At 33.5% G+C, this 23718-nt stretch overlaps 1 protein-coding gene across 13 annotated transcripts in view; it reads right to left on the bottom strand.

Moving 5' to 3' along the window:
* The window catches only part of ZNF521 (zinc finger protein 521), a 363098-nt gene that overhangs the window by 154035 nt on the left and 185345 nt on the right, over positions 1–23718 (bottom strand). For 9 of the 13 annotated variants that reach the window (XM_074200373.1, XM_074200381.1, XM_074200376.1 and 6 more), the window contains one exon: positions 7754–7838. In XM_074200373.1, coding sequence (XP_074056474.1) covers positions 7754–7838 — 85 coding nt within the window. Of the gene's footprint in view, positions 1–1361; positions 3984–7753; positions 7839–10855; positions 23133–23718 lie in introns of those variants that run through there. The other 4 variants (XM_074200375.1, XM_074200379.1, XM_074200384.1 and 1 more) reach the window with 3 other exon arrangements.

The following is a 23718-nucleotide window of genomic DNA, read 5'->3' as shown; positions in this document are numbered from 1 at the left end:
TTTTGTACACTGCTGCTGATGGCGCCGAAACCAAGAAACAACCTGGTTGGGGGGAGGGGAGGTCTTATGGAGGGGGAAGGTCACCAGAGGGATTTTCTTTTGTGTATATAAACTGGACCTGGAGAAACAGAGTCTAGGAGGAGACTGACATTTTGACTGTGCTTAAAAAAACAAAACAAAAAACTCATGGTTTCCTCTTCCAAGCTTCTTAAACATGCACTAGATATCCAAATATGATAACAACCATCTCCAACATGCGTTTGAGCAGCTGACACACTTAGTACACATTACCCATGAAGTTGAGGTTGAGGATGCTATCACCCACCCTATCCTCATCTTTATAGAGCCCCTATGTCACATGTCATCTGTTGTGATACTTATGGTAGAAACACTTTTTTTTTGCCAAAAGAAAATGTAATTTATTATTATTTAACAAATTATAGAATTAATGCTGACATTTGAGGCATTAATCAATCAAAAAGTTTAAGACACACTTTTTTTTTTTGCCAAAACAAAATGTCACCCAATCCTCATTGTTTTAGAGTCCCTGTTTCATGTGTCATCCGTTGTGATCTTTATGGTAGACACTTTTTTTTTTGGACAAAAGAAAATGTAATTATTTTATTATTTAACAAATTGTAGAATTAATGTAATTAACATTTGAGGCATTAACTAATCAGGAGGTTTAAACACTCTTTACTCTTTGGTGAAAACCATTGTAATACTTTTCACTTTCCTACTTTGTCTTAATTATCCCTAAAATTCAAGACAAAAAAAAGAGGAGATCAAAGCAAATTTTAAAATCCCTTGAAGACACAAGAGTTAGTCAATTCCCTGCTCTAGGTAGACACACTTCTTTCTGGGCCTTTGTACAGCTCTGAGATGAGTCTTGGTGGCATTCGACAGAAGTGAAAAGCAACCACATTCATCTGAGACAGTCACAAAAGAATCAATGAGTAAGAAACTGAATCTTTGAAAATGGACTTGGCCAGAGTCCACAACCTTAAAGGACATTAAAATAAAAGAAATGTCTAAGAGTCTTGGCTGGGGGCTTTTAACCTAGAGTCAATGGTAACCCTTGGTTTTATTTTATCTTTGCCCATCAGAGCTGAAAAGAACAGATCCAAAACACCCACACATAAAAGAATCTTAGCTGGATAAGCAACCTGATTTCTCTTCAACTCCACAGGACTCGCCTGAAATACATCAGGACAAATTTTCTTAAAGAGCTGTAGAAGAAGGAATCCATGCATCTGCCTTGACCTCTTCAAAGGTCAATCTGATCCATGATAAGAGAGAGAAGACAAAACAGTCGGTTCCTTTGGAGCACGAGCTTTCGGGGGGGGGGGGGGGGGGCTGGGAATAGAGAGTCTTACAAGGAACCAGAATAGGACTTTTAAGCCTGGTGAACAGTCCTGCTCGGGCATATTTACAGCTGCAGATGCCCTTTCTGAATACATCTTGAATTTTTGTTAAATTGCGCAGATAATTAAACCCTCTTCATATTTACAGTCTGCTTCATTGGTACCATGAATTCTGTTTTCAGTTACTGTCTGCATATTCCCTCTCTGAACAATTTCATACTAAGCAATAACACTTCATTTTACATAAGTTTTATCTGATGTCCCCACACAGAGCTGCCAGCTGTACAACAAATGTGCGGCTCTCAAACCGAGGCCTACTAGGCCACCGACGCCATCCTGAGATCTGTAAGGCACCTTGCTGTCCTTGGCAAGCTTTCCCTCCTATCACTGCTACCATCTCTCCACACTACACACAACTTAAAATCATCTGATTATTAGAATTTGTGGTCCACACTCCATTTTATCCTTTATTTAATCTATCCCCAGATCACACATTTGTTTAAATGTTTTGGCTGGTTTACAGATCATGCAGCCATCTGCACAGTAGGTGTGACACCATTTTTTTTTGAGACAAAAGTTACGTTATAAACAAAGATAAAGTCATTTGAAATGCTTTGGTGTTTGTTATTCTGCCTGGTTCACTTGGACCAACTCTAAGAAATAAATAGAATTATCTGTGTAAATCGATGAACATCTATGAAAAACAACACCCAGTAGAACACAGAGCTTGCTCCATTACCTACGTTAATATCATGACAGCTGAGGAGAGATGACCTGGCCCACTTCTCATCTCTCCTGTACAGATGGCTATTAAAGAGAAAGTATCCCTTTTGTATGGTCCATGTAGAAACCCTTTATGGGCTTTTCAAATAAGCCAGCATTGCCCACATGAGGTTAGCTTTCTGTTAGCATTAAACAGTGCAGATTTCATCTTTTTTAAAAATCCAACTCTTGATGAAATCGACCGGTGTTACATCATTTTTAACACCAAATGCTGATGATGCCTTACTGTTCTAAACAGTCTGACTAAGGTTGATTTTTAAAATTTGACAAACCTCTTTCATTGAGGCTAAATGTAAGTAAACACAAGACTCCAAAGACTGATAATAACTTTCTAGAGTCTGATAATAGAACACTTCCACCTACCTCTTTATCTCTTTCTTCCCTTCCCCCTTCCAAAGTTAATATCCATTCCTTTTTCCAAAATGTTGAATGATAACAGAGACAAAAGGGAATTGGTAGCTTGTCATCTTCCTAGGAATAGATCCATATCTTTGGATATCTTTTCCCCTTAAGACATAAAGTTCCAAAACCACCACAGATTTCACAATGTTGGTTTTAGTCTATCCTAAAGGAAAGAAGACTTAAATTGTAAAGCTAAAGCAGTGATACTTAAGGTCACAAAGCTGTAATGAAGATGAATTACTTCTAATATTCCATCCACAGAACACATGAGAGGAACAGAATACAATGCGTGATCTAAGTCATCAAATTTCAGAATATATCAAAATCACATGGTATGAGAACAAGCTAAAATTTTACTTCTCTGCAGCAAACTGATGTAGGCAATTCTATTGTGTTGATATCAGGGATGGCATTTACAGGTGACATAATGCATACTGTATGATCCTCTCCATTTGATGAACAGAATAACTGATACAGTTTTAGTCTGAGCATCATTATCATCTATCCAAATATGTTCATAGCACAGTGACACATAAAAAAAATACTATAGTTCTCTGTATCCTTGTAACAGATATAGATATCTATCTATATTAATAATAATAATACCTCTTAACTTGACTGATATATCTATATATTCTATTTATATAAAAATATTTATATTTTTAATTGATAAAGACAAATTATATATAGAAATATGATATATGTGGATATAAAGGTATCAATCTACTATATCTTTACTGATAAAGAGATAGATTAGATAGTTAGATATCATCTAACTATATTCTCTGGTGGTTAGATTCTCGTCTAACTATATTCTCTGGTGGACACATTTATTAGATCACAGAAGATACCATAAACACCATCATTAAGTATCCCAGGAACTTCTTTAACTGGTATTTCTTACTTTTCCTAATGTCATACAACAGCCTTCCCTTTCATAACTGACATGAATGGAACAACAAAACAAACCCATATATACAAATTAAAGAAAAGATGTAACAAAACAGAATTCCTTTGCTTCTTTGAGACCCCTGTGAAAAAAGTTCTATCACAAAATGTATTCTTAAGTTAATAGTTTGTATCCAAATGTCCTTCCACACTTTTCTTTTTCCTGCCCTACTTCTCAGAACTTCTGGTGGGGTGAGGGAGAAGTGGTTATTGTCACTTCAGCACCATTCATTCTCCATAACTCACATTAGTAGTGGTGAACTACCAAGATGATGGCATTTTTCTTCGTCTTATCATTTTTCTGTCGGGTCGATCAGTCCTCAATGGTAAATGTGCTGCTTGGTTGTGCACCGCCAGCAGCTCTCAATTTGCTCACTATGTTTCATGAGACAGTTGTTTGTGGCTGTTTGGAACACATTTGCCTCTTTGGGGATTTATACGCTAGTTGCGATGCCAACCTCCATAGTGATCGAGATTTCTTTCTAACTAAAATAGATAATTAGAGACTGGTAATTATTGGTCAAGAATTATCAGAGTGAAAAAATTAAGCTTCTCATAAATAGTTCTTGGCAATGTCATCTCTTTACATTATCTCATGCCTAACAGCACATTATTCAGAGTACTTCCAAATTTACACTACTGCTGTTGAGCCTCATAATTTTATATGGGGGTAATTCCTTTGCTGAGTTAAATACAGTTGAACTCCCTGGATTTAGCACCATCCCCCTCCCCCCCAAAAACATTAAATCTAAAGACATATATTCACATGTCTCTGAAACACTAATCAAAATAAAATAATAACAAACACAAAAAAGAAAGGAAAAATGTTTACTATGTTAGTAGAAAATAAAAGATGATGGTGTGAATGAATGAAGCATAATTCCTGACACTGCTTCTTCCTCTATTCTTAGGTCAAATGCCAACTGTAAACTACTTGAGCTGAACAAAGGGAGACAAGAAAGCCTTTCTCATCTACAGACTCTAAAAGAAGGTCTCTTTCCTTAGGAAAAGTATTAGTGTGTTGAAGTTTTTTTTTTATTTGTAAAGAAGAAAAGAAACTCCTAAATAGTCACTGGTCTGGTTTCTTACTGAAACAATGTCAATATATGTTGGCAGGTTAGTTGGCATTTTTTTGCTTAATAGACATAAGTCAAATCCCTCATGTATTTTCATTGAGTAACTATCCCTATAGCCCCCAAAATGTGTCCATACCTAGCTGCAAAATGACACTTAAGCAGAGTCTTTTTTCTGAACCAGGTAGAAGCATTGACATTTTTCCTCCATAAATGTCTTCTACCGATAGCTAGAGGTAGACTGGGACTACAGAAATCTAGAAAGAAACATAGTGGGTATTTGACATGTGCCAATGGAATACTATTGCTTCAGTATGCATGATTTGCAAAATAATGTAAGTTATTTGATGTAAAAGAGAGAGATTACATCTCATTGGGTCAACTGTAGACTCCGTTTGACAGAATTTCTTCTGTTAAAATGAAAAAAATGCATAAGCAAATAATAAAAACCACTATATAGAGCAACAAAAAAGACAAAGAATATTTTCAAATAGTCACCAATCCTTCCTCCCCTGCTAAATACCTCATTGAGATTACTTTTTATTGGATTACCTCTCCCCCCCCCAAAAAAAAACTCCACCACATAGATATACAACCTAAAAATATCTACTCTCAATGGAGGTATTTTACCCAGCAAAATAATACAAGCTGCCATATTGGAAAGAGTTAAGTATGATATTGGGATTTTTAAAAAGAATATCTTAGATTTTGTGACATCTTCCTGTATTGCATTTTTCTTTCTGAATATTAAAAACATAAACAGAGTTTAAGGTCTGAGATGTAGGGTCAAAAGATGGAACAATTAAATGAATGTTTATTTATTTGAGCTTTGTAAGTATAAAATAATTAATTTTTAAAATAGTATGAATTGTAATTACGAATGCATGGAAAATTAATGAAGATAAATGAAATTTAGTTTTCTCTGATGAAGGAAGAATTATTAAAAGTTCATATCCTAAGAGATAGTGGGATCACATAATCTACAGGATTCTTATACAGAAGAGGGGGGAAGGGGAGAGCTGTTCTGAAAGCATTAATAGTAAAAGGAATGGAAAGTTAATGTCAAGAAAAAATATATTCAAAATTTAAGAGAAAGATCAGATAAATCTAAGAAATGTTACAAGATCATAAAACCCCAAATTAGAGAAACAAACTTGTGCAACCTAATGCTTAACATTCAGTTCAGGTTGTAAATGTGTAAGAAGAATATTAACTGTTTTATGATGTAAAATATACCAGATTTGTTAAGCAGAGTCATTAAGGGATAAATAATAAATCTTAGGTAGAATACAACCTAATCAAAAGCATGCTGTACAAATCTCTGCACTTTCAATGATAGGCATTATTCTGAAAAGATTTTATATTAAGGCCTAGTAATATATCGTTATATCTACATCCTAAAATGTTGGTGTGAATGACAGTCATACTACCCAAGAAAGTAAAGGGTTTTTTCCTCCAGTAGGAAACTTCATCCATCCCTTCAAATAAAAAGTTTTATCAAATTGGAAGAAACTGTTCTTATGTGGGAAGGAGGAAATAAATACAGCTTTTTTGTAAACTTGAAATCAGTTTTTTCTTATATAATCAAAAAGTTAAAAGATTTAGTATTTGTTTATATAGAGAGAAGCTGTTTTAAAGAATTGTATGAGAAGAGGATGGCAACAAAACATTCCAACTGAGTCTCTGACATCCCATCATTATAATTTAACATTAAATTTCAGTATTCATTATTTGCTATATATCTGAAAATTATCAGTGATGCAAAACATTAGGATATAAGAAAATCCTGGTAAAAATAGGCAAGAGCTGAAAAAAATTTCCCTTTTAATTATTATTTATTTTATTAATTTTGAAGTAGTAAGCTATTTAATGATTAATTACTAATTAATACCATAATTATTAATTAATAATTATATTAAATTATTATAATTACTAATACTCCTTAGTACTGAAAATTTTTAAATTTAAAACTAAATCCAAAAGGTATGCTCTTTGACCAACTTGCTAACATTCACTGACATTTCACTTCATTTATATTCTAATATTGAATTTTGTTTTGTGTAGTGCTGTAACTAGGATTCCCTATATATCAAACTTCTTTTTCTGGAAAAATACATCCATAAACTAGTTTAAAATTTTGAACATTCTTTTCAGAAATACAGAATTCGATGAAGAAAGAAATTTCACCAAATTGGGTAGCTGTCCCTTTGCAGTAGCATACTGTGGAATGTTTATGCTATGATAACATATCAAAAAACAAGCATAAAATAAATGACTCTATCTTGTTTCACAGTATAAAATTTAAAAAATATATAAAATAGAACTAAATAATAGGAATTGTCATTTCACTACAAACAAAAGATATGCTTGATGAAGTTTAATTGACTTGTAGAACTCTCAATGCCATTACTGAGTGTTTATCAAATTAAAAAAATAATATTAGGTAATCTTTGGGGAACCGAGGAATAATGGGACTCTAAGAGTAATAGAAGAAGCTTGAGTTCCTTTTTATCCCATCTCATAACTTATAAAAAACCCTAAAATCACCAGGCCAATATTATTTCAAGAATCTTTAGTGAAACTGTTTTATAAAGATATGGGTAAAATTTGGTGGATGGGGGGATGGAAATAAAGAATATACAATTCTTTACATGATCTTTACATGATCTCACAATTATTTCCAGACTGTTCATACTGCATATCTAAACCTATTTTCATAGCCATTCAAATTATTTATGTTTCCCAGTGATAAAAACTCACTAGTTTAGATTTTGGTACAAATATGCTTGAGCAACACACAGTAGTATCATTACCATAATAACTTCTGAAATTAAAACCTGTCTAAAACTCTATGGAAAGCTAACATCCAGTTCATTAACCATTCCTGTTAGTTTGTTTTCAATAATGCAAAAATGATTAGAAGTTTAATTTGTTAATCACCTGTGTTTTGACTGGCAGTAGATATATAATCCTCTACAGAAGTCTAAACTAGCCCTTGCAGAAAATAAAGCGTGCTAATGCCTTATCAGGCCTAATAATATGAATAAAAAAATCAGTCATGCCTGGGTAAATCATTGAAGGTTGAACAATTAATTCCTCCTTAACTCTGTTTAATTATATAGGCAATGATGAAGGCAAGTAGGAGAAAAATCTATTTTTAATAAGATTTAGAGCATCACTCACCAATCATGTGATTTGCAACATGAACCTGAATATCCCATTCATTGTAGAAAACCATCTGACACTTGATGCACTGATAGGTCTTCTTCTGAGGAAACAAGTATAGACAAAGTTTACTTAAAAACATAATCCATTTCATTTTTTGTCTCCCATTTAGCTATTTATAGTTGTAAATGAGGCTATTCCCTGCAATCATGGTTGTTCATATACTGTTAAATCAAAAATTTTAGCTTTGTTTCATACTATTTAAATCTCATCAAAGCAGCTTAAAGCAGACATAAGAGCATTAATAAAAGTTCTATATAACTGCCTAGTTTCTCAGTCTTAAAGTTTTAAAGCCTTTTCAAAGACTAATTACATAATATTCTGGTTGGTTTAGATATGGAAATTGAGGTACTGGTGGGAAGTTTGGTAGTTAAATTCGAACGGTGAAAGTTTAGGCAAATCATCTTCCTTCTTAAAATGCTAGACCAAAATTACCTATTTTTCTCTTTCCTTTGGGGGAGGAGAAATAGAATAGAGAAAGAATAAAGGGAGAAAAGGAAGAACAATAGAAAGAGTCTAAAGGTATGAGGTTTGAATCCAGCTCAATTGCTAAGAGTATGACCTAGAGTAAAATGCTAAACTTCTCTGGGTCTCAGTTTCTTCATCTGTAAAGTAAGGGTGTTGAGTCATCATTAAAATCCTCTGAATCCCATGAAAGCTTTCTAATCAAATGGAAAGTCCAGAATTAGAATAAAGGAATTTGTCTGGCACTTCATTTAGTAAACACAACAGAAAATTATTCCCACTCTCAAATCTCATCCAGATTAACCAGGTTATTTTGTTTTGTTTTTCAGAACATTTTTTTTGCTGGAGGAAAAAAATCAACTTACTCTCTGATTAATCTCTAAAAATATCATCTAATCATTTTTTCTTGAATGAATGATGAAGAAATATGAAATAACTTTAGCTATATATACTACAAATCAACTTTCAGTAGTTTAAATTATTTAGTTGATATGCAATAGTAATAGTAATTAAATTGGCTAGAATAAAGGTGAAAATTTATAAAATATCTAACTATTTGTTTTGATCATAAAATCCAGATTTTTCATGCAACTTTCACAAATAAGTGGTTCGCTAAGTTTCAGGAGTCCCCAATGTAGCATTTTTCCCACTGGTAGAGATAAAGACCCAAGAATTTAGATATCAGAGCTTCAAAGCTTCATTTTGCTTGTCTTGTATCCCAATTCAGTACTTAGAAGCCATGAATAGTTTTCCCAACTGTTAATTGCCGTGTTTGTGTGTGTGTTTGTGTGTGTGTGTGTGTGTGTGTGTGTGTGTGTGTGTGTGTGTGTGTGTGTATAGGGGAGCTATTAAACTAGATGACCTTAAGGAGCTCTTCAAGTTCTTATATTCTATACTTAATTGATTATTATTGATTGATTATACTCACAACTGATGTCATATAATTCCATGATTGTGTTGTTACACTGAAAAATCTTTGGGAGATCAAAAAAGCAAATGGACAAAATAGAACCCCTTTTTAAAAATCATCTTTTGCTATTTCTCCAGCTTTCCAGATCTTAAGGAAAATCATACTGGCATAGACAAATATCACAGTCTTGTGGGGGTATTGACTATTCCTCCTTTCTTTTGGGACCACTTAAGAAAATGTTAATTATAGTAATACTTGTAGCAGATTTGACTATGAAGTATTTTAGTTAAAATTTCACATCTTTGAGTATGGTTAATTTTAAAAGATAAAAAATTTTATAAAATTCAACAAAATTAAATGTAGAAAGAAGGCTTCAGAGAACTTTTAATCTGAGGGTTAGAAATTATTATAAACAGTAATTTAAAATCTTCTCAATCAGCATAATTTCTAGGATTTATTTTTCTATAACTGGAGATGGTAGTCCTATAAAGCACAAAAGTGGGGTGGGGGGAGAATTGAGCATTTTCAACTGAGGTAGCCAGAGACAGAATAATCTAGCACTGTCTGTACAGAAGGCAGGCGCATATGAACTGAATATGTTGAATCTAAATCTAACACAGATTTTTAAAACCCTGACAATCACCACACAAGATTTATAATGCTGAGCTGTTTACAAGATGCTTTTGATGTTGACATATAGAGCAACATGTGTTGTGTAAATAACAATCAGTCCTTTTTCTTTAACATTATTTCCCTTTAGAACTAGTTAGAAAATATTTCTTACTCCCAGATGACCAACATTATATATTGTTTATTAGCATACTTCTAGCATTATTCCTGATATGTGACCTTGCTGAAAAACAAAGAAACATAAACTTAATGGCTGGTCTTTTCTCTTGTTAGCACAGTAAAACATACACCATGTCGAGGACTGTCTCCAAAAATTATGACTGATGAATATGTTGATGGAATAGAACCAATTTTTTGTAGTCTAATAATAAAGAATAAAAATCACTTGACAAGTAAAAAAAAAAGCACTTTACAAGGAGCTTCAAAATAATCTGATACATTTTCAGATCCAAATAGGCAAGTTATGTTTGTTTGTATATATGAAGGATACTTTTTATTAGCAATAAGAAATAAAATAATTTCTTTGGCTTAATATAATTATTAAATACTATTATAATCACTATTATAATTATAATTATAAAATACTATTATAATTACTACCAAAAATACTATTATAATACTAATATAATTATTAAAATACTATTAAAATTCTTTTATTAACTTGTCAATATTTTAATCTCAATATATAAACTTGGGACTCAATGAGATAGGATATGATTAAAAATATAGCATAATAATATTTAACACTATAGAAGAAACTGAGGGTCTTTCTCTAGTTTTCAAATTTCAAAATAAGTTTTATTTTTAAGGCTAAATAAGAAAATGATTGGGAAATTATTTTAGGGTTATTATTGTAATTATTTTATTTATTATAATATACAATTTTATTTATCATTTAAATATACAAATTAAAAACTTTTTAAAAGAATACCATTAGAATATAGCAATTCAGATTTAGAAGAAACTTTAGATTTCCTGACACTTCCTGTTATAATACAGAAATATTCTTTTTTTAAAATTAATTAATTTTTTATTTTTATTTAAGGCAATGGGATTAAATGACTTACCCAAGGTCACATAACTAGGCAATTATTAAGTGTCTGAGGTCAGAGATGAACTCAGGTCCTCCTGACTCCAGGGCGGTACGCTATCCACTGAACCACCTAATTGCCCCCTGCAACAATATTCTTAGAACAATTCTGAACCAATTCCCCATATTATATTGGCCCTGTGCAATCCTAGTTGTTCTCCTTTGAATAAGTTCATCAACATCTCTCTTAAAATGAGGTGCCCCAGCTGAACACAAGATTGAAAATATGATCTTTCCAATGGGAAGAATGATAGTATGAGATGAAGGACATTATGCTCTCTCTTTGGAATACTAGGGGAGGGTGAGAGGGAAAGGAGATAGAGGGGGGGAGGGGGGAGAGAGGGAGGGAGAGAGAGAGAGAGAGAGAGAGAGAGAGAGAGAGAGAGAGAGAGAGAGAGAGAGAGAGAGAGAGAGAGAGAGAACAGGAAAAAAGACAAGTCAGATCATTTCTCTTAAAAGCAGATAAAAGTAGAAACAGCACTTCTATTGTTTTGGCCCCAGATTGGCCTTTATCAACGCTTAAGTTGTCAATTTGCTTGAAATGCTAATTTGGTACAATTTTTAAAAGACTTTTTTTTTTCATTAGCCCTTTTTAAATGTGCTACTTGGGAGTGGGATTGTCACTTCCTGATTGTTCTCTTTTGTTTTCTGATACTGATAGATGTAATTATCAGGGATACAACTTTTTCTTAGCACCTCATTATTTTTGATTGATTTTGAGAACAATTTAAATGTGCCTTTTTGACATTTTTGTTTTCACTTATACTCTGGTTAAGGCACTCTGAGACTTTCAAGAAAGAGCTCTTCATAAATTAAAAAAAATGATTAGGATAATTAATAATGTATAGGAACTTCTTTTAAACACTAAATCTTCTGATTAACCCAACCAAGCTCTGTTCACTCTTAGCCTACATCCCAATAACATTTTTTCCTACACTTGGTTTATAACATACTAATTTGCATTCTCTTGTATGACACTTTATAAATGTTTTTCACATGCCCTTATATTGAGTTAGAAATTTGTACTGAAAGATATTCACTTGTATATTACTTTTAAAATGTCATTTTTTATGTGTGACTGATTTATATTCCTACTAATCTACAAACACCTTGAGATTAAGGATAGAATCCCAGAATATCTAAATTAGAGGGGATCTCAGGGACCAGTAGTCTAATGGACACTTTTAAAAAAGAATCATTCTTATGATATCTCCAAAAAGGCATTATTTAGTACTTGTTATAAGACCTCCAGTGGGAGAAATGCCTTAGGAGGCAGTCTATTGTATTTCTGTATAGGTCTGGTAGGAAATATTTTCTAACATTTTAGTAGAAATTTGCCTCACTATAATTACCATCCACTGATTATAGGATCATACACTTAGAACTAGAAGGAAATTTAGACTTCATTGAGTCCAAGGCCTCCAATTTATGGTTTGAGGTAACTGGGACCTATAGAGATTAATTAGCCTGCTCAGGGTCACACAACTATTTGGAATACAAAGTAAGTTTTGAATCCAGGTCTTCCAGACTTTATCTCCAGTGCTCTATTATTTAAACTATATATTATCCCATTTATGGAGCTAAATAGAAAATCTTTGACATTCTTTGGTATGTCCATACAAATGTTTCTTATATTACAATGTTCAATAATCAGTAGGTATTCAATTTGTCTGACTGATTACTTGACATTTTACAGATGCAGGGATATAATTTCTTTTCAACTGCATTTGGATATATATAGAAATGTCTATTATTGCCATTCTTTGGGGCCTTCTGCCTGTATTAGTCACAGAATTCAACTAGAGAACTCAGGATGTTGTTATTAGTTTTAATGTAAATTCCCAAACCTGGAAATGATCTATTTTCCCTAAATTCCTAATCAACACCGGGCAAGTCTCCAATTAAGTGACTTAAAAGAATACTAGGCAAAAATAAAAACTAACTTTCTGTGATTCACTACTTTAAATAAAGTTTTGTGAAATTACCATAGAGAACACTGCCCTAGCAACATGCAGAATAGCTCTGAAAAATTAAGCTTTCACCTAAATAATTTTCAAACTTCCATATATTATAAACAAGGAGTTGAAAAGAGACATAATTTTTTTTTTAGTTTTTGCAAGGCAAATGGGGTTAAGTGGCTTGCCCAAGGCCACACAGCTAGGTAATTATAAAGTGTCTGAGACCAGATTTGAACTCAGGTACTCCTGACTCCAAGGCTGGTGTTTTATCCACTATGCCATCTAGCCGCCCCAAAAATTTTTTTTTAGAGAAACACATTAATAAAAAAGTTGGACATGTCACATGAAAAGAATGAGGGGTGGTCAATGGATAGTCCCACTAGTATCCTTGGGATATCCAAAGAAAGAAACTTCCAAAGTGAAAAAAATGTTTTTATTAAGTGACTACTATGCTAAGGCATAATGCTAAGCATTTTACAAATATTGCTTTGTTTCATCCTCATAATAACCCTGTGAGGTAAATAATGTGGTTATACTCAATTTTACAATTGTAAAAATTGAGGCAAATAGAAGTTAAGTGACATTCCTAGGGTCACACAGCTAAGAAGAGTTTAAGGTCATATTTGAACTCAGTTCTTCCTGACTCCCAATCCAACATTTTATTCACTGTACCATCAAGCTGCCTACTTGTTGAACTTAAATGGATATGAGTAAATAAGGAATAATGGTTGTGATCTATATCACTAGATGAAATATGGATATCAAAGAAATCACAGGTCCTTTGGAGTTTTGGAGTACAAATTACTGAAAGTTGATCATTTGTTAAGTAAGTACAAGGAAGAACAGGTGGAGGAACAACTACTTTTGAGAGTGTTCCTTCCTATGCAAATTACATGAAAAATATTTCTGAAGGTTAAAAAGTCTAAATAAAACTCAACAAATCCATTAATATATTTGAATATGTGAAAATATACAGATGAATTCATATTTTGGTATCATTTGCTTTCATGGACTTTCTGTTTCAGCAAATGTATATCACAATTTATAATTTGGCAAACATAGGATACAAACCTTTGAAAACTAGTAAACCTTTAAAGAAATTCAACCCTCCCACAAAGGTAATCTTTAGCAGAGTTAATATATCTATTTCCAGAATGTTACAAAGGATGTAAACTCATTCTCCATTCATTTCACCTCATTACTGACTCCTAGAATGGATATTAAGTACTTTATATAAAAATTTTACCATTCCTGGTTTCATTTTCTGTTTCCTGGAAGAGATGCAAAAACATCCTTGCATGCAGACAGGCAAATGATACAATAGATTAGTTAAAAAAAAATCATTACTGTTGCCAATTTCAAAAAAAATTGAGTTTTAAAAAAGAATACTTCTAAAGTTCACAAAAGTTGAGAGCAATTTTAATATGAAAGTTAAATAGTGGTCTTTTCCTGAATTCTTACCTAACATTGGAATGGGAGGAGTCCTGGGATTGGCGTTAGCAAAATATGAGTTTAAATTTGAGTTGGATACTTTGCCTGGGTTGTGACTGTGAGCAAAGCACTTAATTTCTCTCTGTCTAATTTTTCTCATATGTAAAATGAGGGGATGATTCCTTGCATCATCCAGTGTATATTTTTGGGAATCTTACAATTTTTCCCTTTACCTCCTCTCATTAATAACATTCTTGCATGCTTTCTTTCAGGATTTCAATAATCATCCATCATGGTGAATTTAAGCCCATTTTTGAGGTAGTTTAAAAGCAAAGTTGTCTTAGAGTTTTAAGTTACCTCCACTAAATTCCTATTCGGATGCCTGATTAAGAAACAAAGCTGACCTTGGGCTCTCAAAGACTAACTTAGAAAAGTTCAAACTCTGTCAGGTCCCATCAAACCAGAAATTCTTTATGTAAAGCTCTGGCAATGAGTTTTGTGTCCATTATCTGAGGACCACCCTAGCTGAAATCAGAGAGGTTCATCATCACCAGCTTGGCCACCAGGTGATACCATAATTTAATCACAACAAAGTGTGAAGTCTATCTATGGTAGGTATGTGCTGTGATGCACATTGGTAAAGGGAATTCTCACATGGATAATGAAATTCATAGGTCTTTTAAACATAATGAAAATATCTTGGAGCATCAAGCACTAGGTGGCCATGTTTTGAGCTTCCTATAGAAAAATGGAGCTATGCAGTTTTAGAATATACAAAATATTAACTACTATAACAGATGAAGTCAACTAGCTAAATACGAAATTTAAAAAAAGTGGGTTGGATTTGGAGGCAAAGAGACTGGGTTGTATTCTGACTCTAGATCTTTGGGAGAGTTTTCTATTTCCTCATCTCCCATCCCTCAGACATCTTTCCCTAGTGTCTAATTAAAAAAGGTGGCCCTTATCCTTGCCAAGGTCAAACATTCCAATATGTCCTGTCTTTTCCAGTAGATTTTCTCTTGTATTATTCCCCATTTTCCTCTAACCTTCAACATCTTCTAATGTACTATCTCCTTCTTTGCTGTCTATAAACATATCTCCTTCATCCTTTAAAAATCAACAAAAGACAGAAAAAAAGCCTCTTACTACATGTCATCTTACATTATTCTTTCACTTTTTAGCTAAAACCCTTGAAAAAAATATCTGAACTAGGTCTTCTTCTTTCAGATCATTCTCTTCTACATCCTTTGCCAATCTCCTCATTCAACTGAACTGCCATGATATTTAAGAGATTTCCATAATCTCTTAATTATCTATCAATTTTCATCCTTCTAGATCTCTAGATCTGACTCTGTTGATCATCTTCTCTTAGATATTCTCCTCTTTGCATTTTCCTAAATTTCTTCTTATTTCTCCTGATAAGAGTCTGTCAGAAATTTTTCAATTAACTTTATTGGTTCTTTATCCATGTCATTTCACTTAACTTAGTTGAGTGTCACCTAAGGCTCTGACTTGGGATCTCTCTTATACCATCTCACATATTGATGTCAGCAACTGTCTTAGACTCAATCATCCTCCTTCTGTAGATAACTCTCACATCCTTATATTCAGCCTTAGTCTCTGTGGTGAGCACCAGTCCCCGCATAGAGCCAATTGCTTTTTGTACATCTTGAATCAGAAATCTGGGAGATAACTCAAGTTTAACATGTCCAAAAAAGAACTCATAATATTTTCCCCCAGCCTTTCCATCCTGAATTTCTGTTACTATTGAGAATATCACCCTCCCAGTCTCCCAGGTTCACAATAATCTAAATATTATCCTAGGTACTCTGCCAAATCTTGTACCTTTTTGTACCTTCAAATTGACTCTTGAACGTGTCTACTTTACTCACACAGAAATAATCATAAGTTCAGATATTCCTCAATTCTTTCCCAAATTTAATCCAACCTCTTCTCAACTAAAAAACTCATTTTCTTAAAGCAGAAATCTAAACATACTACTTTTGTACTCAATTTATTCCAGTAACTCTATTTATCAAGGAATGAATATGAAGTCATCTGTTCAAATGGCCTTTACAACCTGGTCCCTTGCTACTATCCAAGTTTTTTTTCACATTATTCCCCTCAAGATACTCTAAAATGCCATAATACTTACTATCAGCTGTTCTTCACATACAACACTCCATCTTTCCTTCTTTTGCCTTTTGCCCTGGCTGTCCCCCATGCCTGGCATACTTCACCTCCTTAAGCTTATTTCTTAGTATTATTAGCTTCCTTCAAGACTCAAATCAAATACAATGTTTTGCAAAAGGGCTTTTTTAATCTCCCCAGCTGCCATGACCATCTCCTCTACTATCATCTTCTATTTGCTCTGCATAGATCTTGTGTATACCCATTTATGCCCATCATGTCTCCTTGTTGAAGTAGAAGCTTCTTGAAAGCTCCCACTGGAATGTGAGCTCCATGAAATTAGGGGCAATGTTTGTCCCCTTTTTGTATTCCTAGAGTTTAACACAGTGTCTACTACATAGAGTAGGATCTTAATAAAATTATTCATCAAGAAATGACAGGATTAAACTGATAGCCTCTTAAATCCCCTTCTAATTCTAAATCTATAATCTTATTAACTTTTGAAATATTTGTACTGTCCCAATCTCTAAACATGTCATTTTGCTTTTTAGGGGGAAAGGGGAATGGGAAGAAACTCTTCCTATGCACAAACAATGAACACTATATTATCTAGGATAGAAAACTGCCAACACATCTAACACAAGGGCAGTATTCTTTCTAACTGGGATCTAGCAGAGGTTTCTGGTATTAGTTTTAGTAAGTACCTCATTTCAGATGTTCTGTGGATCGCTCCACTCTCCACCATCAAAATTTAATAGATCAGGGGCGGCTAGGTGGCACAGTGGATAAAGCACTGGCCTTGGAGTCAGGAGTACCTGGGTTCAAATCCGGTCTCAGATACTTAATAATTAGCTAGTTGTGTGGCCTTGGGCAAGCCACTTAACCCCATTTGCCTTGCAAAAAAAAATTAATGGATCAGACACTTAATAATTACCTAGCTGTGTGACCTTGGGCAAGCCACTTAACCCCATTTGCCTTGCAAAAACCTAAAAAAAAAATTAATGGAGAATGTCAAAGAAAATGATGGTAGATGGGTGAGAAAAAATAAAAGGCAGAAAATCAAATGGCAATTAGTTTGGACATCTAGGTGGCACAGCAGATAGAGTACTAGAGTCAGGAAGACTCATCTTCCTGAGTTCAAATCTGATCTCAGATATTTAGTAGTTGTGTGTTCCTGGAAAAAAATCACTTAAATTTGTTTGCCTCAGTTGCTTCATCTGTAAAATAAGCTGGAGGAGGAGATGACAAATGACTCCAGTATCTCTGCCCAGAAAACCTTAAATGAGCTTATAAAGAATCAGAAAACTGAAAAATGACTGAAATAAAAATAATCATCATCTGAGACATAAAACATTTTAGCTTGGAAATTAAATGAAAATAGATCTTAGACAATAAATAGCTTATATATGCATGAAAAGGCAGCATGGAATAGAGGAGGAAAAAAAATCAACTTATAAGTTGAAAAAACCTGACTTCATGTTCTGCCTGTTCTTCCATCTGTGTGACCCTGGGCAAGTCACTTAAATCTCTCAATGCCCCAGGCAGTTTTCTAAGACTATAATTTACAGAGCAGGTGCCACCCTGCATACACAGAGGAATTGCTTTATTTAAAGTTCCCTATACTAATGAAATCACAGATATAGTATCTTCTACCCCATGGTGCTCAGGCAACTCTAAGTTGAGACCCCTATCCTGGGATATTTCAATAGGTTCTTGTCACCATAAAACTAGTCATTATTAGGAACTAAAATACACTTTTATTTTGGGAGGCACCTTCATATTTATAAACTCTAATTCCTAAAGCTCCAAAGCCCAAAGCAATTTTATCAATAATGGGTATCTGGATAAGATAGGATAGGCACTGTAGCCCCAAAAGAGTTGAAATAGGAAAAAGTAAGGGCTTAGAAGTGATTTCTTAGGTCTTGGTATGGGTAGACAGGGAAAAGTCATGGCAATGAGTTTTCTAGAGACTTAAGAAGCATCAGAAACACTTTTACAAATAATATGATGATACAACTTGAAATTCACTGTTTTATAGGGTTCCACTGGCACAAACTTACAGAGAGAGTGTGGTATTGACAAAGAAAGATATTGAGAAAAATAATCTTTAAAAAATAAATTCTCCTTTTCCCAGAGTCTGGTAAAAATGTGAAAATACAATAAAATTCTTTAATTCAAACCCCGCCAGAATTCAAAATTTGAGATGCTGAATAAAAATTTCAGGAATATGTATTTGTGTGTGTGTGTGTGTGTGTGTGTGTGTGTGTGTGTGTGTTGGAGGTAGAATGATAGCATAATAGGAAATTTAGCAACATCCATCTCTGTACTCTAATACTTCAAGCATATATAATTTCATTGGTGTGAACAGTCCATCCACCAAGGGAGATTGCAAGCATTCTATAGTATTGTAGAAAAGCATATATAATAGTTTGAAACTCAAGGAGGTGAAATGAATGTTAATGGATACAAAGAGGCAAAATTTGAACCCTGGTCTTTTTGGTCTCCTGTCCAGTCTCTAACTTGCAGAATGTACTATCGACACTCTTTTGTGGGTACTTACTATATGCAAATGACATTTCTTTAACCATTCTCCTAAAACTGAGATTTTTACATCTATCTATACTTCCCAATCACTTGACCTTTTTTAAAAAGATAAATAGTAAAGCCCTTAACAGAAATGAATAGAGTTGATTATCATGAATACTACTATAGAAAAGAACAAAAATAAATTAATAAATTGAATAAATATTTCTTTAGTGTCTACTATGTACTACCACTAATATGGGCATTTTGGGAGAGTTTTTTTTTAAGCTCAAGGCATGGAAATTATAATTAGTCATTTGTTAGGTGACTACTATGTAAGAGAGAGAATACAAAATTAAAAATTAAAATCCTCTGCTCTCAAGAGTTTATATCCACTAGGGAGATTCTTTTACTCAGTGTACCTTAAATGATGGTATTCAAATGTCAGGAAATAAGTAAAAAGATTAGAAATATAGACAATATCTGCCTGTCTGGGACAGATAGGTGGCACAGCAGAGGTTGGTATAATGTGCTGGGTCAGTTAAAATTTGACCTAGATGTGTCACCCTGGGCAAATCACTTATCCCTCTTTGCCTCAGTTTCCTCATCCATAAACTGAGCTGGAAAAGAAAATGGCAAATCACTCCATTATTTTTCCAAGAAAACCCCAAGTGGGATCATAGAAATTCAGATGTGAAGTGACTGACTAAACAAAAAGAAATGTCCACTAGAGAAAAGTTTTTTCTCAGTTGCTTGCACAGTCCTTGACACATTAATAATTATTCATTGATTGATTGAGTCAGAAAAATGTGGTCTAGAGTTTGAGGCAAGACTTCACCTGATACTTAATGAATGATGAGATAGAGGGGAAAGAAGAAATTCTACAATACTGAGAATGATTGAAAGGGTTGAGAAGAAATTGGTTTGACCAATTTTGATCTCCTCCCTCAAAGCATTAATAGTTTAACTGAGGTGATTTTGCTACTCAGAAGAATAAATGGGGGGAGAAAAAATTTTTAGGAGAGGTTTTAATGTTTTTAAAAAACAGGCCTAAATGACAATAAAAGGGGGAAATACATCTCTAAATTTAGAAAACAGCAATCATCTTTAACAAACTTTATAACCTTCTACAAAGATCCAAACTCAACTCAATATATTACTTCCCATTGTAGAAAGAAAAAAATGAGCATAATATTTTGTTCATGATTTTATTTAATTAACACAAGTATACAAAAAATTCTGATTTTGGCAGCACAGTAAAAGAATTAATTTAGAAAACAATCTCACCTCCAAAAATATTTTAAATGTCCAAGATTTATCTTCAGAGTAAACACAATGCTTAACTATGTCATATCAAAAAGTTAACTAAAGCTTTTAAAGGTGAAGTCACTGGGAGAATATGACTGCATATTCATTTACATTCAATAAAATGGTGTGAAGAATAGTCATTTACTTATATTGTAGAAATTTGTGTAAGGAACTAACCAACAAGAATCTGACTTATCCCTCTTGTTCTTTAAGTTTAGGTGGAATTCTATATTTCCTTCAAACACTTAGAAACACAGATTTACAACTGGAAGGGACCTGGGAGATTATTAAATCTTATATTGCATATGAGCAATCTGGGGAGCCTGAAGATAAAGTTACTTGAACCCATCTCTTTCTAATGCATCACACTTGATTTAACTCTTCTAAAATTTAATATCCAGTGCTAAAAATTAAGAACTGTTCTGAGGCTCAGTCAAGATTCCATCAAGTGCTCTGCAAACTTTACAACCCTATATAAATGAGTTATTATCATTATTATTATTATTATTATTATTATTATTATTATTCCCTTAATGTCTCTTTTTCTTCATCATTACTGAAATTTCTTCTGGAGGCCAATTTCAATTTCTCTTACACTATTATCACATTGATCTCCTTTTATATGTCTGACTAGATTGCTATTTATTCTCATGATTAACAAAACAACCTCAGATAGAATACAAATATTTCGAAAGAGAAGGTCATTTCATTTCCTTCACATCCCTTCAGAAGCTTAGTGCTTTGCAGACAGTAGACATACAATAAATGTTTTCCATTGAATAACTTATTCCTTAATCTATTCCTCTTCATCCAATCACAATTAGCTGCCAATATCTTTATTATTTTCACTTATGCATCTCTCTGCCACATTATTCAAACCAAACTCACGACACTCGAAAAGACTTCAATAGAGCAGGTTAAATGGGAGAAAACTGCTATAAAATTGAAGTCATGAGAGCATGAATTTGTCATTTTAAAAAGAAACAGGGAAATTCAAAAACTTAGTAGGAAAAACAACTTGAGTGAACTGGTAAGATTCATCAAAGATCAAAGACCAGAAGAAAGGGAAACAGATTTTGTCTTTACACATATTCTATAGTCTTTTGTCTACCAATCTCATCTTTTTAGTTGCTTTTATAAATCTCCCTTGATCATCACTATTATAAGAGGACCTTGTGGTTAGGAATGCATAGAGAGAGAAGGAGGATTAAGAAGTGGCATCATCATACCACATATTGGCCATCATCAAATCACATGAAATACTCAGGCCAAATAGTTCTGATAATGAAAATATAGCTGGAAGGAAGTGCATAGTAGGTGAAAAGTTTTGTTTAAAACTTGTTAAACAGATTGCCTTAGTATTTAATTTCTTCCCTGGAAGCAAATGGAAAATTTAGGGAGGTATATTAACTCTTTATGAAAATTTGCATATTGCTTAAGGAATTATAACTAGTAATTGAATAAATGGTACTTTAGTGAGAAGGCTTTCCTCAATGTGACAGGGATTAAGGATTAATAATCTTTGCCTCCTCCTTTACTTCAAAACCCAGTTTTTCTCCCACTTATAGTACCTATTTGATTTCCTTAAATTAATTCTTCCTATCTTTCCCCATTGCCAAAGAAAAAAGTCTGCACTTCTAATTGCTTGATTTGATTACAGAAACTTTCTCCTTTTCTGATCCTCCTCTCTTGCGATTATTCCCTACACATAGTTACCAAAATTATTATTGTCAACTATGTCCAATTTTTGTACTAAATAAACAGATAAAAAAAATCTTGATTTCCAAAATTTTCTAAAATCCTCTGCTTGACCTGCTCCTGTCTTTATTTCCTGGTCCTTCAAATCCTCAATTTACATTCCTTCTTAGCATTTCTTGAAACAACCCAGTGGTATTACATTCAAATAGAAACAGAACCACTAAACTGTACAAAAGGATCCCTGTAGGTTGTGTGTTTATTAAAAAAAAATCATATATTAACATTTTCTATGTTCTATTGTATTTTCACTTATTTTGTTAAATATTTTTCAATTACAATTTAATTTAATGGACCTGCAATAAGGAATGCTGCCTATTATGATGTCTCTGGTATAGTTGATAAACCATGGGACCTAGATTCAAGAATAACCCATTCAAGTCTTGCCTAAGTCACTCATTGTATGATTCTAGGCAAGTTTTCCAGTCTCTCTGGACATTACTATCTTCATCTATAAAAATGAGTTGAATTGAACACCCTCTAATGTCCTTTATAGCTCTAGATAAATGATTCCTTTTCTACCTGTTTCCATTTTGGGGATTTTCACGCCACTCCTCCACGTTGAAACAGCTTTCCCACCGATGCATGTCAGAGCACCTCACTCCTCTCTTCCAAATTGTTTCTGAAAATCCACCTGCTCTATGAAGCTTGTTAGCAATTACACCCACACAGTGCTCTGGTTGTTTACTTTATTATTCCTGGGGTTTGTGTCCTTAGACAGTTCTTCAGGACTAGGGGTGTGTGTGTTTACTGCCCTTTACCTGATAGAAAATGCTAGCACACTTACAGGACCATATGAATAAAGAAAGAAGAAAGCACCAGAGACTTTTCTACCAACTCACTCATGTATGGTTTAGACTTATTAGGGCATTGTCTTATGGTGTCCTCATTTCCTTTTTTAAAAGTTTTTTCAGGAAAGAAAATTGTCTGCCCCATAGCTTTCTCATTCCCATAACAGTATTAGAATATAATTTCTCCAGCCATCTATGAGCATTGCAACACTTACAGCAGCGGAGTGGTGGATGGACAGTTTGTTTCACTAACTGCTGCCAAGTTGCCTATTCATGGGGTGCTGAACAATGCTGATGTCTTCTGATTAATTCATAGGCAGGACAAGATTGCTGCCACCAAATATGCCTAGGTTGAGAATCATAGAGTTAGAAAGGATCTCACTCCAAGAGATCATTTAGCCTGTCTTCTGACCTTAAATTAACCCATTAAGATTCTAGGAAATCTTAAAAAAAAATCTGTTCCATTTTTAATGATGCTGAAAATTTTCTATCCATGAAAAATTGCATTATAGGGATGCTACAGGGCCCATTTTTGGTAGAGTCCATTTTAAAACAGTGACAGCTAATGCTATAAATGCAAATAGTCAAATCCCAGCTTTGCCAAAGTGAAATCATCGGATACATCCTTCCCCTAGGTGGGCCTCATAAGGGAGTTGAAATAAATTATCTTCAAGGATTCTTCCTGCTCTATATTTATGATGCTGTCTATGATAAAGATAAAAAATGGAGATTTGAGAGAGTGGGGAAGAGTCTTTGATTACTTACTGATTATTTGAAAGGTGATCACAATGACTTTTCAATCACTTCAGTTTATCAGTAAACCTTGAGTCATATTTTTAGAAGAAAACAGAATTTACTTATAAAACGTTACTCACTAGGTAAACTCATTAGTAAATATATAATTCATAAGTTCTCTAGAACTATCTCCAGTC

The sequence above is a fragment of the Macrotis lagotis genome, chromosome X, assembly GCF_037893015.1.
Source record: "Macrotis lagotis isolate mMagLag1 chromosome X, bilby.v1.9.chrom.fasta, whole genome shotgun sequence".
In the NCBI taxonomy this organism is placed as follows: domain Eukaryota; kingdom Metazoa; phylum Chordata; class Mammalia; order Peramelemorphia; family Peramelidae; genus Macrotis; species Macrotis lagotis.
The sequence above is the reverse complement of the archived record's forward strand: the minus strand, read 5'-3'. Positions and strand labels throughout refer to the sequence as shown.